An 18,702-nucleotide genomic window follows, 5' to 3' on the forward strand; every position below is an offset into this window, starting at 1 on the left:
AAAACCCAAGCCAAAACATTGTATTTATGTATGCTTTTTTTAAATTAGAAAACCATGTTCAGTTCCATTTTAAGTGCAAAAGAGAAAAGAGAACATTGTCTTAATTTCACTGAGTGAAATTTTGATGTGAAAATCTTGAGCAAAATGTGTGTATTGGTAAAAATCAGGCTACAACCTCATCTTGCCATTCTGAGAACAAAGGAAAATTCTATTTTGATTTAAATATTTCAAGAGACCAGAGGGCCAGAACATATTGTAATCAGGACAGTTAAAACACAGACTCATTAGATCTGACCCTTGCTTGACAGTCAATTCAAGCAGACATCTCTTCAGATTGTAACCTGAAGGTTACAGATGCCATTGCAACACTTGAAAATGTTGTTAGCTAACCCAAGCCTTTTGAATGGCTAAAGCCTTTAGAGAGGAGGAGGGAGATTTCTAGCAGCTGGTCTCAGCAATGTGTTTATGTCCTTGGATCTGCTAAAATGTGTCCTCAAGACAGCTTATGGTTGTACATTAGACTGTTATTCATTTGGAGGAGATAAAATATGTCTTTATCTAGTGCAGATAGACATTAAACACTCCTGAGTGTGAGCAGGTTTGTGTGAAACTGTGTCAGCTGTGGTGCCAGCCTCGTTCTTTGTGACTCGCTGCACAGTTGCACCAGTCTCAAAGGTATTAAGAGTGCAACCATCAAAGATTACACAAAAGCTTTTAGTCCTGCAAAATCAGTGTGAAAGTACACATGCAGGAGTACAGAATTCACTGTAAATTGCTGGTGTGTAAGCTCCTAAATCACTTTAATGTGTTTGGGGATTTTTTCCAATATTCTATGCAAAATATCTCCTGCTGTTCCCAGCAAGAGTATACCAGAAATTCACACTTTGCATACTATCAAAAAAAAGTCTTGGATATTTATATTAATGATATGTTGTGACCCACCTGTATTACAGATGGAAGTGTGAAGGGATCTGATTAGCTGAGGAAAGCACTCTGTAAAGATGCTTTTTACATTCAGATGACAGCATGTTGGAATTGGCAGTGAAAGGAAGGAGGTGCAAGGGCAGTAGTTGCCTTGCCTCACACACTTTTGGAGCATGTGCAGTATTGTGAAGGGCCATCCTTAGACAGGAATGGTGGTATGAGTGGCTCTAATGGTTGCTGTAAATAAATGGAGAAAAGTGCTAGCTGGATCTCTTCTGGAACTCAAAAAAGCAAAGCTGGGGCCTCTGTTTTAAAAATGGAAGGACATTGACTAACTTATGGCTAGGTACCAAATCCTTCTGATTTTTAAGGGTGCATGTCATGGAATGCTCTGCTGATTGCCATATTGGAGGATCAAAAAAACCAGCACTCTGATAGCATTCAGACTTAAAGGCCAGGGCTGGGGACTGTGCAGGAGTGCATCCTGGGCAGCCAGGGAAGATTTGAACTGCCCAAATGCAACTGTCAAGATGAACTTAAAGCTTTCCCCTCTCACATTATCTCTCTCCTCTGTGCTAGGTGAGGTACTTCTTACCTTTGCATAAACTTGGCTTGACTCTCTGCTTCTTCTGAATACCTCTTGGGGAATGTGCCTTTCTCTTTAGAAAGGTTTTTCATGTTGTCATTATATGGGGAAATTCCTCCCTTGAATTCCAGAATAGAAGTGATACTCTGAAGTCCTTGCTTATTTTTCTTGCAGAACATCCTTATAATTTCTAATCACTGGGTAATTCTTATGCCAGCAGCACTTTTATGCCCAAAAAAGGCAGTGATCTTTTCAGTGAGGAAGGGGGAAAGGCTGTGGTTTCTCTTTGACATGAATGGGCATGAATAACAAACACAGGTGTACTAACTGGATTTGATTTCCCACATATCAAAGCAAGCTGTCTGGGTATATAAATTTTGCATTCAGACTTGTATGTTATTTAACTGCTAAGCCAAATATTTCTTTAGAATATCTCAATTACTACCCACTCCGTGTATTCTCTGTATCTCCCGATACATTTTATGGTAGCGATTTATTAGTATTTTCACGCCAGGGACTAAAGTGAGGTTATTTAGGTGCTTTAATTTATATTAAAAGATACTGAGATAATTCAGGAAGTCTGACTAGAGAGAATAGTGTGTCTGACACAAGGCCACATTAGTATTCACCTTTGCTCTTGTCATCTTTGTTGCCATAAGACTGAACAGCCTTCTAATATGTGTGTTACCAGTTTGTGTTTTACTATGCTCAACTAGCTGTGTCAATGGAAAGGAAAAATCACACAATCATACAGTACCTTGCTGATGATTTTGTTATACATCAATAACTTCAGTTTCAAACTGAATAATTAAATATTTCTACTTTTATATTTTCTTTAGAATATTCACGTAGGAAGGGATATATTGATTGCTAATCAAATGCAATGCTTTATTAGTGAGATACCAAAGTGACTCGCTACTCTATTTCTACAGCTGCAGATGCATGGAAAAAAATCAGGAGGACAGTAATTTAGCACTTTCCTTGGATGAGCATGATCACGCAGTGGGGCTGGCTCAGAAGTGGGAAAATTTTTGTTGTGTGGTGCCATGTTATAATTGAGTGGAATGCAAGGGTGTCTCTCACATTGAGGGGTGGAGACATTTTGTTGATGTTAAGCACTAGACTAACAAGCTGTAGATAGTCTGCAGCAGAAAGGGGGCATGTTCTGGACTGAAGGTTAATACTTGCTTTTGAGTTTAGTTGTGGAGTCAGGGGATCCTGATTTCCCCCTCTCCAGCTTGATGCTTTTAAATTCTGGCTTCAGATGTTTTTAAAACCTCCTCTCCAAGCAGTTAGACCTTTGCTTGGAGAAATACATGCAGTATTGACAAAAGCACCATCAAATATTGTCAGATCAGCAGTGGAAAAGGAAACTGGGAATCTAATCTATAACTGAACCTCTGGATTGCAGTCACTTCAAACCTCAGCAATTCTGTGATTTTGACTTTCTCTCTTTGAGTTTTTGGTAATTTTTCATCACTAGCCCTCCTGACTCTAAAAAGCTATCCCTCCGGGAAAGACTGGAATTAGGCTTTGAGTGGAACTGTGGCACCCAGGCAGCTGAAACCAAATATTGAGGAAGTGGGAAGTATGGAAGGAATCCTAAACAGCAGAGACACTTGGATATTTTTTTTTCTTTTTCCTTTATTCTCATGCATGTAATAGTCACTTTCATTTATGAATTGACCACCTTTTTAATAATGCACTACTTCTGTCTGACTGTGATAACATTATTCTCGGATAACAACAAAAAATGTTTAATGAAGAATTGCAAATTACAAGATGAATCCTCACACAGAAACAAGTTTTTCAGACAAATCAGATACACAGCAACAAATTCTCTGGATAAACCAGATACACTGTAATATAATGAAGTAAGAAAGTTGCTCTTAGGACAAAGTTGTGATTGATTGTGTAAGATTTCCCTTTCTACTGCATCCTTTTGTTTTCTTCAGTCACAGAGACAACCTTGTCATATAATTCACTGTGTTTCAGTCCAGTCTGTCTCCAGATTTCCTGGGAAATTTAGAGCTTGCAAGACAGAAATTTTCAAGCAAGAAAAAGAATAATGACCTCTTGTGAAAGAAACTCAGTTTTTGGATTTGATGTTTTTCCAAATACTTGTTCTTTATTTCGCTGTTCTAATTAACGGTTATATGCTGGGCATGTTATGAATATATACTGTGTTTCTGTCACTGAAGATTCCAAGCTTTGTTTCTTATTATATCTTAGAAGACTTCACATGATTGAGTTGCAGATACCTTACTTGTGGTGGTTTTTGAATAGACTTGAGGATTGCTTTGAAACCAAAAAATAATCTTCCAAAGTGGCTCTAGAGGGAAGACTTTTCTAGTTCCCATCATTTACCCATTGTCCATGGCGAGCAGCAGTTTCATTTAGGAAAGATTAGTTTATTCCCAGTGTCTCCAACTTGCATTTGTTTGTGGATTAGGTGTATTTCTTGCAGATGGGCAAATTCTTTAGGATTTTTCTTCTGTAGGCTTTCAGTGAGGAGTCAGCCAGAAGTCTGTTTTATCTGTGAATGAGGTTTAATGAACCCTTGCTAAATCTGCTATGTCAAGGCAATCTTTTCTCTTTGTCTTTTCACTGATCCATTAATACAGCATTTGGGAGCTCTCCAGTAATAATAGTAGACAGCTCTCTTTGTGATTTCAGTTTTCACTTTGGATATATTTGGAACTGAAATCTGACTTTGAGTTCTGTGGTAAAACTTACTTTGTGTAAGGACAAACTGTCTTTAGTTTGGGTATTAGCAACTGTTCTTTCCAAGATTTCTACCATAATGCTTTAAAGGTGCAAAGTGATTCTTTGAGTGCTAAGACTCATCTCCTAGTTTTTATTAATTTATATTATGTAGTAACTAATTAGATTGATAGGGCTCCAGTTATGGTGTCAAATTAGTCACTTGAGAAGGTCACTATTGAAAGTCTACAAGGAGTCTGAGAAAGTTTAGTGACTTTTTTTTTTTTTTTGCCTTAGTTTTCATAGCAGTTATAGTTGGCCTGTTTTAAGGTCTGTACAACCATGTTGTTACAGGTTCACCAAGGTAGTCCTGATCTGGTGCAAATATTGAATGAAACTGGACTGTGCTTGACCAACCAAGCAAAACTTACAGTTAATTATTTCAGAAAACTTGTCAGGAGCTTTGTTGCTGCTTGAGCAGGTCTTTGGCCCTCTAAGACAGAGAACAATTTATGTGTTTGAAAAATGGCTCCAAAGTGTTTGATCCAAAACATTGACACAACACAACTGTACAATCCCAGTCTCTGTGCAGTATTATATTCTAAACCATTTTCTTGAATATTAATAAATGAGATAATCACTCATAAGCTCTTACAGATACATATCTTCTCATTATTTTAAGATTAATGTTTATGAAATATATTTTTCCACATACAATGTGGTTATGCTTAGTCAAATATAATTTACAACTGTTCTGCTTTGTCTTGAACTGTAAAATCAAATGGAGGTGTGTTACCATCTGCTCTGTTAAAGAGGGGATTCTGTAAAGACTTTCACAGTACCATGCAAATAAGATTTTTTTTAAAGATCAGTCCTGCTGAGAAATGCTACATAGAGTTCTTAGTGCTTAGCCTTTTCATAAGTTAAATTTTTGTAATGTAGGCCAACTACAAATGCAGACCCTCTTGGGTTTGCTTGTCTCATTTTACTTTCTGGTTATTTTTGAAAGTCATTTTATTCATATGCTTAGTTATAAGTAACCAGGTTAATTCCAATGGATTGAATGACCTACCTTGTGGGCTTCAAGATAAGCTCATCCTTTCCTGAGTTAATTAGAACTATAGTAAATGCCTGGTACTGTGATTAAAGAATTCCCCTGGTTCTTGGGCGCCTGGTCATTGTAGCCAAAACCAGGCTTGAATTAAATAGCAGAGCTTTCTCCTTAAGGAATCCAAAAGAATGATAATGGTAATGGCCTGAATGTGGCCAAATGGATGCTGGAGGATAACTGCCTAAACCAGTCAGTAGTGAATGCAGTATCTCTGTAATGAAACCTCTTTCGAGGATCCATGGCTTTTCCTCATTACCATTCTGTGCTTGAATTCTATCCCTGAACAATCTCTGTGGGTTTTGTCAGATGTGTAATTTCAAAAATCTAAGCAGAGTGTTGGTCAGCTTAAAAGTTTTGCAGGATAGAAAAGTAGCCTTAGTTTCTTTCCTGAGAAAATTCTGGTGCAAAAATTTTAACTGTCTCAGAGTTGTGAGGTGATGAAGTTGTTTTCAGATAGAGAACATGCTCATTCTGTCACATTGGAACTGTCACATTTGGTGTGGCGTAATCAAAATCATTGGCATCAACCAAAAAGCAGCAAGTCCCTAGCTCTGTAAAGTGTAATTTCACACCTATCAAGTGTGGAAGTACAAGTTCTTATAGACTTTTTTTAGTCTGACACACATACCAAAGAACCTGAAGTTCACTTAACCATTACAAGAATGAATTGCAAAGACATTATATATTCAGAACCCCAAATATAGAAACCCTTTAACTTTGACACATGGCCTTTTAGTCTTCTGCCAGCTGCCAGACATTAATGCTTACTGGTGGTGACAGTGGCAAGTTCTGCCAGCCAAAGTGGCCACACAACAGTGGCATGAAAGGGTCACTTGCCATGGCTTTTGCATGCAATTGTACCTGTACTGCAGGTGTGCCACAGCTGTGCACAGGTGCACCCAGTTTACACCTTCTTGCTTATCAGCATCCCATGATTCGGGCCACTGCTACCATAGCTGTTAGCCCCATCTGGTCCTGGGGGCAGCTGAGGGGAGAGCTTGTGTCCCAATAAGCTGTTCTGACACTGCCAGCCAGCTCCCTGGGTCCTCTACCCTGGAGCTCCTCATGTCTCTTGTAAGAGAGGAAAAAGACAGAGAAACTGTATGTGACATGGCAGTTGATGATGCAACCACAAAACCAGCTTATCTGGCTTTTTAATTCATTTTCCTGGATGCAGGTCAGGATATGGTCTGGGATAGGGTAAAATCCCCTGGCAGGCCAGACAGCCTGTGGGACACCACTTCCTAGGCTGTCTTGAGGCTAACTTCTTGCCAATTAATCTAGTGGCTTGAAACGTAATTTTAAATCAACTGTTGTAAAGTATATTGACATGCAGAACACTTCTTACAGCTTTGCATGATCTGAGAACAAGGGAGTTGTCTTCCCTCTCTCTTGCCCAAAAAATTCTCTTGTCAAGAATAAATGTCAGAATTTTTCACCCAGGGGAGACACCAGTTCTTTTTTTCCTTGACAGCTCTAGCTCTACTTATATCCGTGTGTTGACATCTTTTTGAATCATTTTAGTAATTGGTGCATGAAACTTCATTTTTATTTGAGAACTCTTTAAACTATTTGTTGGTGTTTTCCAGTTTGTATTTCTCCTTTTTCACTTCTGCTTTACTCAGATTTGCATAGTATAATTTGTAAAGTAATGCAGTATACCTGAATAGGTTGTAACCTGTAAACGGGCAAATGTCATCCTAGTACTGCTGTTAATCCTTTTTCTTTACTTTTCCCTGCCTTTAATTGTTAAAATTCTAAAGATAAAACCCTCTGTCAGAATGTTGACAAACACTGTTAAGTATCTATTAAACTTTGAATAATTTCTTTCCCTTCTACAACTGTACTACATAAGCAGAAGTTTCACTTGGTTTCATGCCACCATAAATAGTGTTCAGCAGCAGTTCTGTTTTAATCCAGTGAACTAAATGGGCATTTTCTTCTCTGAGCACTCAGGATGTTATTGCTGATGATGTGTGAGGTTCTCCTGTACCAGATATAGTCCTCATGTCTGAAGCCCTGGTGCATTCATAATGCTGAGCAGCATTTATGGGTTTACTAATTCATAGCAGATACACTCTCCTCTCTCTCCATAATTAAAATCTGCTGTTTGGTGCAGTGACACATGGTGACACAGTGTAAATTACTTCATTAATGTGCTTTGTTTCTCTTGGCCTTGTTTTCCTTCAAGGCCAAAGAGTGCGACATGAGCAGGTTACCAGTTATTCTGACAAATAGGGGGACACCTCCTGTCCAAACTATTTTGCAGAAATACTGGATGACTTTAAATGTCAAACTACTGAATGATGTAAATGGGTGACCATCCTATCAGGGTCTTCCTCTGAGGGGCAGGATGTGAGAATCACCTGACGCACATTGCATCCAAGTTTACTAGCCTGCAAATAAAGAAAGTTAGGAAAGGCTTCTTTTACAAATCCCACAAAGGGATTAGAGGTGGTTGCAAAATTGTTTCCTTTGTAAATTGTAAAGTTTTGAACCTTTTCTCTCTTTCTTGGGGGTACTGCTTGCTTTCCTACGCACTGTGCTTATTTCATGTGCCTCCACCATAAGCTTTTCAGTGTGAGAATTGCTTTATACTACAGATATGTACTAAGCTAGCAGCCTTACAATCTAAAAACGTTCCCACTACTTTCCTCTTCAAGAGGTCACAGAATGGTTTGGGTTGAAAGGATCCCTAAAGTTCATCTGGTTCCAATGCTCCTGCCATGGACAGGAACACCTTCCACTAGACCAGGTTGTTCAAATCCCCATCCAGCCATTAAGGTATGGAATCACACAGAATCATGGAACAGGCGAGGTTGTAAGGGACCATAGTGGTCATCTGGTCCAATCTCCCTGCTCAAGCAGGGTCATCCTAGAGCACATGGCGTAGGATGGATAGACATCGTGATGTCAGTTTAATTACATTGCACTTCATTTTGTTCTTGTACATTTTGTTTCAACTGACATATCAGAAGTAGAGTTTTTTTGGTTTTGTTTCTACTTATTGTGAAAACTACCCATGTGCATGCTCTTATACTACATTTGGGACTGTAGCCTGGGACTCCATGGAGTAGGAATTATATTTCTTGTTCCATGATGGTCAGAGCTTCAACAGTAATTAAAGTAAATACTTTGCTTATGGATAAACCATTTATGGAAATATGATCTCATTGGACATTTGCAAGATAATGCAAGCCAATTAAAAAAGTCCTGGAAGCTGTGTGACTTCGAAACTATCTCTAGTCATATAAGTTCCTTCTTTAAAAAAATTAACAAAATGTGGTTTAGAGTCCATACCAATCAGTAAAAGCTGTTTTTCAATTATGTTTTTTACTGGAATTACTTTCTAGTTATTAGGAACTGCTTTGTAGTTTTGTTTTTGCTTTCCATACCAGTGGTTGCAAAAACAACATGTTATTGCCCAAGAAAGCCTCTATCTTTCTTTTCTTTAATTTTTTTAAATACAGATTGTTTGAGTTAGTATCATGGATAGTTAAGCAGTCTGTGGGGGTATCCTGTCTGGAGACTCAGTGTTTTCAGTGGATTGGAATTATTAAGTTTGGTTTTGTTTGGTTGGTTTTAGTCCCATTTTTCATCCAGTAATTTAAAAGAGAAGCCTGCTGTCTTCCTGTTTGTTCCACATAAAAGGGAAAACATGCAAGTTAAGTGTTTGGATCATTGCCATGACTGTAAATGAGCCCTGCAGCAGTGCTGATGGAAATCGTAGCTGAGAGCAGTCTTGTGTATTGGTCAGAGACATGTCTCAGAACTTACAAATGATTTGTGGTAGCAGTGGAATGAGCCAAGAATATACTGGCTGATTACTTGTGCTTCTTTCATTTGGCTGCATCAGGTCGTATGCCCTTTCTCTAGCTAGTGGGTTCCCAGATCTTATTTTTTACAAAGAATAGCAGTGAAAACTTTGCAGTCTTTTTGCTGAAATTCTCTTTTGCTTCATAGCAAAGGTTTGATCATCACTTCTTCACTGAGCTTGATCTCTGTTGTTTCTTTCATTCACATGTTACATGCAGGTTTTTGACATTTGTGACAGAAAGGAATATATATATATGAGTGTATATATACATATGCACTAACTTTTCACAATTCAACTCTATAAAAGATGGAAATCAAAAAAGCAAAACCAAAAAACAACAACAAAAAACAAACACAAAAAAAAAGGGAAGAAAGAGATTTTGAAGAGCAAAGGCTTAAAAGAACGCCTGAACTGATGTGTCCTTCCATGAATTGTAGTGTATTGGCACCCAGGTTTTGATCTGTGGAAAACATTAGATAGTAACACATCCTACAAAGCCAAGATGGGACAAAAGAGCAGAAAATCACATGAAGTAAATAAGGGTTTACAAGTAGGGAAAATCAGGACACACAAACCACTGAATAGGATTAGTCATGGATGTCCATCATGGTTCTTAGTGTGATAAGAAGAGATTTATCAGTGGGAGGTAACACTTGTCTCTCTGTGTTTAGGAACTGTGTTCTACGCGTGTGTTTTACACAGCATGTCTGGAGGATACAGATCAGTTTTTCCTTGAGTACTGATATATATTTTTAGCCAGCTGCTGAGCTCTCACAGCTATTAGAAATGTCAATAAAATTTTAGTGTAACTAATAGCTGAGAAAGTGAGGCCCCACAGCTGACTGTGAGGCTGGCCAGTAGTTAAGAATCTAGTATGTGCTAAACAAAATTGTTTGGCTTCAAAGCTTTAAATTTTTCACATATGGACTGAGCAGCAGATGGAAATAACAGCCCTTATAACTTATGTACTTATTAGCCAAATGAGATTGAGAATTTTTATAATTGACTGTTTACCTTTGTGTTGTTCTATAGAATTTGCTCTGGGGACAGGAAGAAAGGTACCACAGTTCATTTTCACTGGCACTTGTGCATGTACCAGTAAATGTTATGGATTGCAGAGAAATTTGTGGTGCTCCTGTCAAGAAATACAAAGTACAGCATTCTTAATTGTTTGTAGTTAGAATTAGATTGCTTTCTCTGGCAAGTTCAAGTGCTGTGTAGCTTGTATCTCTCTTTGTGATATTGAAGTGGGCTGTATAACACTTCTAAGAAATTCCATTTTGTCCACTTCAGAGAAAAGAGAAACCATGAAGAAGGAATTTGGCTCAGAAACTTTGCTGCAAAGAGAAATGCTAAATATCTGAAAAAGAGTCTCTAGTGCAGGACTATTGTAATTCATAAGTGTAGTGTGCTCTTTTCTGTTGTCACTACCTCTGGTATTTATTCACATTATTCAGCTTCTATTTATGAAGGACTGAGAGTCAAATCAAGATATCACATACAGAAAAATATAAAATTGCCATTACACAATGGTTTACTTGGAACGCTTTTTGTAGTAAAATCATCTTCTGTAAGAACAGGATCAAGCTCCATACTGGTATTTTATTTACAAAACAAAAATGCAAACAAACAAACAGAAAACCCAACAACCTTAGAGTAAGGTGTGACATTCTATAGTGAAGTACAGGTTTTCTGCTAAGAAAAACATTTGTGAAAGTGCAGTGCATTTCAGTGTATAGTAACTTTTCAGCATGACTCTCAAAATGCTAAACAGTGTATTTATGTCCTCCTTCAGGAAAATGTCACACTCACTTGTGGACAGACTCTCCTGTACTTTGCTTCTAGTTAACAGCCATTAATGTTGACTTATCTGATGCCCCAAACTTCCTTGTGAAGCAGAGAGCAGCAGTTCTGAGTAGGGCTGAGAAGCTGTAGGGACCAATACATTAGTGTTAATGTGATTTCACATTTGCTGCTACACTTATCCCAAGAAACTCAAACTATTTCAGAACAAGCTAAACATAAATTCTGGTACTGGAGGGGTTTTATGCTTTGAAGGAGAGAGAACAGTAGCTGAGACTCTGTCTTCTGTGAGGCAGAAGAGAGTGGTAGGGAAGACAGGAGAGAGGGAAGATATCCCCAGACACAAAAGGCACCACACCACAGCGTCTCTCACTGCATTGCCTCACTCACCCATTCACCCTGGTAGTTCACATCACATTCTTACTCCCCTTCTCTTCAAAGCAAGATGTTGAATTGGTCTTTTAGTGTCTTATTCTTCCTGCTGAATTCAGGACAGAAAAGGCCTCCCTTCATGAACTAGGGCTTATGGATGTTTTTTAGCTACTCATTATCAAGTGACTTCCACTTAGTGGAAATATCCTGTGCTGGGAAATCCTCAGGCAGTAATTAACGGCTTTTTTCACATAATACTTATCTGTCTGTGCCACTTAAGTAATAACTTGCATTGTATTTTTCCTTCCTCTTTTGTTATATTGATAGAAGTGAATGGAAGGACTGATTATAAATCATGCAAAGCTTGTGGTTAAAATATGAATAGGGATCCAAGGCCAGAGTTGATCACTGGATTGTCTTCCTTTTAGTGGTCATATGTAGGAGACAGCAACAAGTAATCCATTGGGTGATGCCTCTGGGGCCCACAGATGCAGCTTCTGAGAAGGATCTCCTCTATCCCAATAACACATGGTGCTAAGAAGCATCTGATGCTGTGTCTCCAAGTTGGAAGGAGTTGTGGCTAGGAAGGAGCACATGGGTGGGAAGGAGAGTCAATAATGGCTGAAACTTAATTTTTTTTTTTCATTTCCTCTCTTTTGTTGCAAGGTCTTGCTCTGTATAACATATACCTCCACCTTTGAGCTGAATGGCAGTTCAGTGTTGAAGATTGCTGAGGTAAGTGCCTCTGTTGTACCACTGCTTGTGTTGCTTAAGCTTTCCCCACTACCTAGAGCGTGTCTTCCATGTGTAACCTGAAATTGAACCAGTCTAAAACACATCTACTATCTTTAGGACTGGTATTACCTTATGCCTAGTGTGAAGAAATAGTTGCAAGTTGGGCAGGTTTGGGCTTGCATGGGAAGGCAGTCTTGGAAGTTGACTGATAATTGTATATTACAGCATTGCACATTTACTACTTCTCATATTTATTTTGCTTTTTGCAATAGAAAAATTTTCTTGAGTTCTTCATAAAACAGCACTGCACTGATTTCCTACTGGCTGAAACTCTAACACTAATGGAGTTTCCTGAAGAGAAGTTTATAAGCCATAGTGTGCTATGTTAGCATAAGTACCTCAATGTTCCTTGTGTGTATCTCTTTCCTGACACATACAAGTAAAGTATTTATAATGCCCCTTGATCCATTGGGTTCTTAGTCCCTCTACTCCCTTTATTCCATTAGATTTTAGTCTGAATTAAATTGTAAAGGAGCTTTGGTTGTAGGAAAACATACTTGCAGGCATATTACCTGAGCCTCTGTAGATGAATCATATTTTTAGTAGTTTGTTGGATGCTATGGGCTGTTTGTTCAGCTTAGAGAAAATGCACAGGAACACCTAATCCTCCTGTGCAAACCACACAATCCTCCTGTGCAAACCACACTGCTGTGTGCAGAATCTATTATAAAATTACATTGTTAACCTGGTATGGGCAGAGCTAGTGTCCATGAAGGAATGTAAATGTTGCTTATATGTCCTACACTCCCAAGTGTCTCTAGACATTTAGAGATGTGTTACTTCTCAGTTATTTGGAGTGGGGTTTTTTTGTAAAAACAAAAATCCCATGTGAAAATAGTTTAGCTGGAAGTTACAGTTTTCTGAGTTCAAGAATAAAACTGACCTTGCCTTATCTTATTGGAAGCTGAGAAAGGAGTTGTAGGGATAACAGGGAACCAAAGAAAATTACTTCCATTTTGTAAAAGAAAAAAGGGCTTTAAAAGGCAAGGATACAACATAAATAGTTCATGTATATGACATATACCAGATGAAAAAGATAATAATCATTCTAGATTAGCACAGCTTAGATTTTGGTTTCTCTTGTGCTAGGTGAGACCATAAGGCGTGGCTATTTTTGGAGGTCTTTGTAAGCCCCATCTGTAGATGCTGCAGCAGGGATGAACTGAATTGTTACTTAAAGCAAGCCACAGTTTTTAAATTTCTACTAAACCCTCTTTATGTCAGTGTCACACACTGAAAAAATACAGATAATTTCCCCTACTGCAGTTTTTCTCACATTTCTCACAGACTTCCGGACATGCGAGGCAAAAGCTGATGAATTCAGCTTAGTGTATCTCTTGGCTGTAGGTAAAGAGCTTGAGATTAAACAAAGTGCTTGCTGGCAAAAGCATTTAATGACTCTGAGCCCTTCAGCTTTCAGTCTTTAAGAGCACTACCTGAGACTGGGGGGGAATGGTCAATCAGTCATGGTCTGTGTGGTACAAACTGTAGAAATAATCAAAAAATATATTTTCTGTTCTCTCTGTAAAGAGGGTAGTTATTCATCAAAAGCATTCTGAAAATTGACAGTTATCTTTCACAGACTGATGTGAAACTCTGCTGGTTTTGGTAGTTGCATTTCACTTTTATTCTCAGAAGGCCAATCTGGTTTTTAAAAAGCCTTGCTAGTGTACTGATACAAATCAGGACAATGCCAGTTCTTTTCTTTTATGGTGAACAAGACTATAATGCATGATGGGATGTGCCAGCAAAGCAAGCAAAACTCATTTCCTTCAATGAAATGGAACGAGCAGTAATACAGAGTGTGCTTGCCTCTATTTGAAGTGTTTGGGTGTACAGTTATTTTCTCCACACTTCTTGAGAAAATACTGCCTCAGGCTTTTCTAAATAGCCTAGGTCTTTCTAAATAGCAAATCCTACGAGGCACATACATTTTTCCACAAATTCTTCCTTCCCAGGCTTTAGGTAAGGCAAAGATTTTAACAGCTGGCATCACTGTGCCTTTGTATCTGAATTAGCCAACGTATAAGCCATAGGAAACAGAAAATAATATCTCAGTTCAACATTTGGTTAACCTTCTGACTTGCTCTAAGGGAAAGGTGGCAAAGAGGAGCTTTCTGTTCCAGTGCCTATGCTATTTAACATTTCTTTTTCCAAGTCAGTCCCTTAGTTTTCCTAGCCTGCACTCTGTAGCAAGTAGAACCACTGCAGAACTGGAAAGGTGCTGCCTTCATTACTAGTGGAACTCCCTCAGGGCTGTCTCTGACAAACAAAGCTACAGTCTGGCCATTTTGCACTGTCTGATCATTTGCAATTCATGTGTACAAAACAATGGCACTCGAAATCATTCTGAACCCTATCAGTTTCAAATTAAGAAAGCATCCAACATGAGGACTACTATAATTTGTGTCCTAAGTATTAATAATGTTGAAAATAGATTCGTTGTATGAAAAATAGATTAAATCTTGCTCTGTGCACCTTCCCATACTTGCCTAGACACCTGCAGGAAAATTTAGTTGATGCTGTTGCTTGTTTTTTTGTGTGTGTTTGTTGCTCCAGTGTGCCTTCTGGAGGTTTATTTTGCGTAACTCTGTTGTGTTTCATTAGCTAACCCTTCTGTGTTCTGCTCTTAGTTGTGTTTTGCATGCCATAGAGCTGGAAGTCCCCGAATGCATGAAATGATCAAAATGTCCATTGCACACCTCTTTGGAGCCCTGAGCTCTCGCATTTTTACTGCTGCTTCTTCATCAGTGGCTTTTCAAAAGGTACCTTGCCCAGCCATTTAGAACTCAGGCCTTCTGTAAGATTCAACTCAAGTATTGTTTGCTTATTAGCTCGCATGGGGAGGGGAGAGAAAGAGGAGATACCAACCACGCTCTTTCCAGAAAGTCAGCCTACCTCTAAGAATGGTACTTCATTAATTAATTCAGGTACTCTAGAAGAAGGCTTACAGCTCAAAAAGAATGATCTCAGCAGCACTGAAATGGTTTGGCCTCTGTGAAGGGCTGTATGTGGTTAACAAGCTTTTAAGGTTATTTTGTCCACTGGTGTTCAAGGGATAGCTGAATGATGGGCAGAATTGGTCCAGGCCAACTTACAAGAACATCTTCATCACTGACCTATTGACAGCTTGGTTTCATTTCAATAGGAGTCGGAAACAATCAAGAGTCTTGCTTGTGTGCCTATGTCAGTACTGATCAGACTGTGTAATCAGATCACTTTAATTTTTCCTTCTTAAAAACTCATCCTCATTAGGGATCTATAAAAGTGGCTTCACATCATATAATATCCTTCTCATTCAACAATGTACACCAGATGCATTTTTGTATACTCCTTATGCATATCATTTATACTACATATTTATATTTTTAAGAATTAATATTTTTAATAATTTTTCACAGCTAGTTCCATTTATATTTACAGTTCTTACTTGCTATATATCTAAACAATGGCAGAATAAAACTGCTAAAACTTAAAAATGTAAAAGTATGTGAACAGTCATTTACTTTTTTTTTTGGTTGCTTGGTTTGGATTTAGGGAATTCTTGTGGTCATTGTGAGCAATACATCTTAGTGCAGGACAAAGGACCAAAACTGCTTCTTCAAGAAGACTGTATTGTACAGTTCTGTCACAAACCTGCTCAGCTCCATCAAGACTTTTATTTACTTAGTAGTTACTGTGCAATGTGCTTGCACTGTCTACTCCAGTTACAGCAGGTCTTACAGAGACCCAGCACCTCCCACAAAATATCTGATGAAGGACAGAAATTGCACTTTGCAGTGTGCTGTCCCTAGGGTCCTAGATGTGTAACACTTTAGCAGCCACTTGTGCAGCATCACCTGGGGCAAAAGTCAAGCATGACTCTGGGCACAGCACGTTGTCAGAAAACTGCCAGCAGCTGGGCATGGAGTTGGGAACTGGATGATCCATCAGTGTTCTTCTGTTGCTACCTTGGTTCCCATGGGATTTCTGAGAAGAGGAGGCCTCTGCTGGATTGCCAGTTATTAAAAGGCAGTTGTTTGTGTTGCTTATGGTAAAGTGCTATTGTATTTTCTCTGTTAAGAAAGACCTTAAAAGTTTTCAGATGTGTTACAGTATGTAATGATTATCACAGAATACCTGTACATCAGAAACAACAAGCTTGAAGAATTGGAGGGTATTTACATTGCAGACATAGACTTGAAGTGGGGTAGTTACAATTAGTATCAAGAGATGAATAATCAAAGCCTCATTCAATGAGTTCTGTACAAAGTGAGACGAGTACCAAAATCACTTGGATTTGACAGGAGACTTTGCCAGTTTTGCCCTACCATTCCTGTGTGACTGAGGAATTACTTGGCTTTCCAACCAAGACTGCTAAAAACTTCTAATGCACTAATAAAGCAATAAGAAATAGTGAGGAAGGCTGACTATCTGCATGTGAGAGACCTTGGTATCCTCCTAAACTGTGTTCCTGGTAAGTGGGAGTTGATCTCTTTGTGCTGCTATCTTGTTTCCTCATCAGGTTTGCATTGAGACATATGTATCTAGCTGTCACCAGCGGAGCATTAACACCGCTGTGCGGGCAACCCTCAGCCAAATGTTGAGTGACTTGACTTTACAGTTACGACAAAAGCAAGAAAACATGGTGAGCCTTCTGGCATCAAAATGGTTCCATGTCCATGGCTGCATACCATTTTGTTCTCATTCATCTGAATGCCTTATGGCTATTAGTTGACACTACCTTAATTAATCCTGTTTAAAAAGCCTTTTTGGGCTCTGACTATGCCTGCCTCAGAGCTGTCACATTGTCAACTCTAGTTGGTTGGTTTGTTTTTTGGGGTTTTTTTGCCTTAAATAAAAGAGACTTTGTTTTGATGTCAGGCTGCCTCAGCTTTTTCCATTCTTTTATTTTGTTTTTTTGTTTTTCTAACGTGTATTGAAATCCTTCTTCCAAAACTTTTTGCGTGACAAATATTTACATAGCGAGAACAGATTCTCAACTAAGGAAAGTGTACTTGAGATTTTTCTTCTACTTTTTTAGTAGAAGATAGTTTTAACCTATGAAATTATTTTTTTCTTTGTGAGCAAAAAAAGTAATAATTTTATTTCTTTCATTATTAAAATCCATGAGAGCTGTTTGAATGACATCCCAGCACATTTTCAACTGTAGATGTTCTGGGTACATGTGGAATTACATTGACTTCTTACATTGTTTGTACTGTTTTGTATAATACCATATTGTCAAAGAAGTATTATTTGTAAAAGTCAGTTTCTGTTTATTAGGAAAATCTAAGGACTCTGTTGTACAGATTGTTTTCCTTACATCTGTCTTGGGTTAAGATGATCACTTCTATTTTGGATTAGTAGACTAGATTGTTTTTATCCTGCTGAGCAACTGCAAAAATAATTAATCAGTTTAAGTAAACTTGTCTTCTGTTGGTGCTAAGTAGGTTCATTTTACTAGCCAAAGCATTTATCAAAAAAAACCCCAAACAAACAGAAACATTTTGGGTCTGCAAATTCAATTTTGTTAGTTCTTTTCTTAGCTGAGGAGTAGATAAAAGGATATGAGAAGTGTATTTAGTTCCTGACATTTTGTTATTGATGCTTGAGAGAATTTGGCTTGACCCTGTTGTACACGATAGGAAGAATCCTATACCACAGCTGAACCAAATTATGTATGAGGTCATTTCCATTTCCTCACTGCCATTAATTTTGTTTGTATTGTAACATTAACACTGTCAATGTTCTAAACTCTCTAATACTCAATTGATTTTGGTTTCTAAGTAGTTGGTGAAGTCTAAACTATGCTTTTCTCTCAGTTATTTTCAATGCAATTTATATGCCTAATTATTACTGAGTTGTTCTAGGTGTAGGAAATCCCTTAGGACTTACAAAACTTTCACTTAAATGAGATGCAATTTCCTTTAATCTAAATGGCTGTTAAAACAGATCTTAAGGAATTTTAAAAAATATTTTGCAAAAACTTCAGTTAAAAACCCTAGCAAAAAACTCCAGACAGATAGAGGACAATTTAAGAATTGAATTTAAGAAAGTTCTGCTGTTAAAGTATTGCTTCTATAATGTTCCTCTGTCCCTTGTACCAATTACACCACCTTTGTCTTTCCTCAACAGATAGTTGAAAACCCTGACAACTTGCAGAAATTCAAGAATCAAGGTATGTGTAAAACTTTTTTTGTGACTCCTTCCAATCCAGCTTTTTTATTCTTAACTTTCTTTTTATCACCAAGTGCTGTTTGATGTCATGGGAGTTGCACATTCAGGATTTTGTAATTTCTCTATAGTTTGGTGCTTTCTTGGTTACCTGTGGTAAAAACTGAGATAGCCCTGTCAGCTCCTGGTATTTCCAGTTGTGTCTTCATTTGGACCATGGTAACAGCATTGCACTCAACATAGTAATAAATTATTGTTTCAAGGTGCTAACACTGTAATTAAAGAGTTTCAGTGGTGTGAAAAAAGTTTTAGTAAGTGCCTTTACTTCCTGAAATGAAATAGATTTGCAGAGTGGAATCTGAAAACAATTGTTACTCTATTTCAGGCCAAAGACACTGTTTATATAGTGACTACTTGCCAGGTGATTATTTTACA

General features: G+C 38.1%; 1 protein-coding gene across 3 annotated transcripts in view; it reads left to right on the top strand.

Moving 5' to 3' along the window:
- The window catches only part of ARFGEF3 (ARFGEF family member 3), a 96,283-nt gene that overhangs the window by 18,293 nt on the left and 59,288 nt on the right, over nt 1–18,702 (top strand). For 2 of the 3 annotated variants that reach the window (XM_030945155.1, XM_030945157.1), the window contains exons 5-7: nt 11,983–12,051; nt 16,616–16,738; nt 18,229–18,271. In XM_030945155.1, the coding sequence (XP_030801015.1) occupies nt 11,983–12,051; nt 16,616–16,738; nt 18,229–18,271 (235 nt within the window). Of the gene's footprint in view, nt 1–11,982; nt 12,052–14,744; nt 14,877–16,615; nt 16,739–18,228; nt 18,272–18,702 lie in introns of all 3 variants that reach the window. The other variant, XM_030945156.1, reaches the window with a different exon arrangement.

This window comes from Camarhynchus parvulus, chromosome 3, assembly GCF_901933205.1.
Source record: "Camarhynchus parvulus chromosome 3, STF_HiC, whole genome shotgun sequence".
Taxonomy (NCBI): Eukaryota; Metazoa; Chordata; class Aves; order Passeriformes; family Thraupidae; genus Camarhynchus; species Camarhynchus parvulus.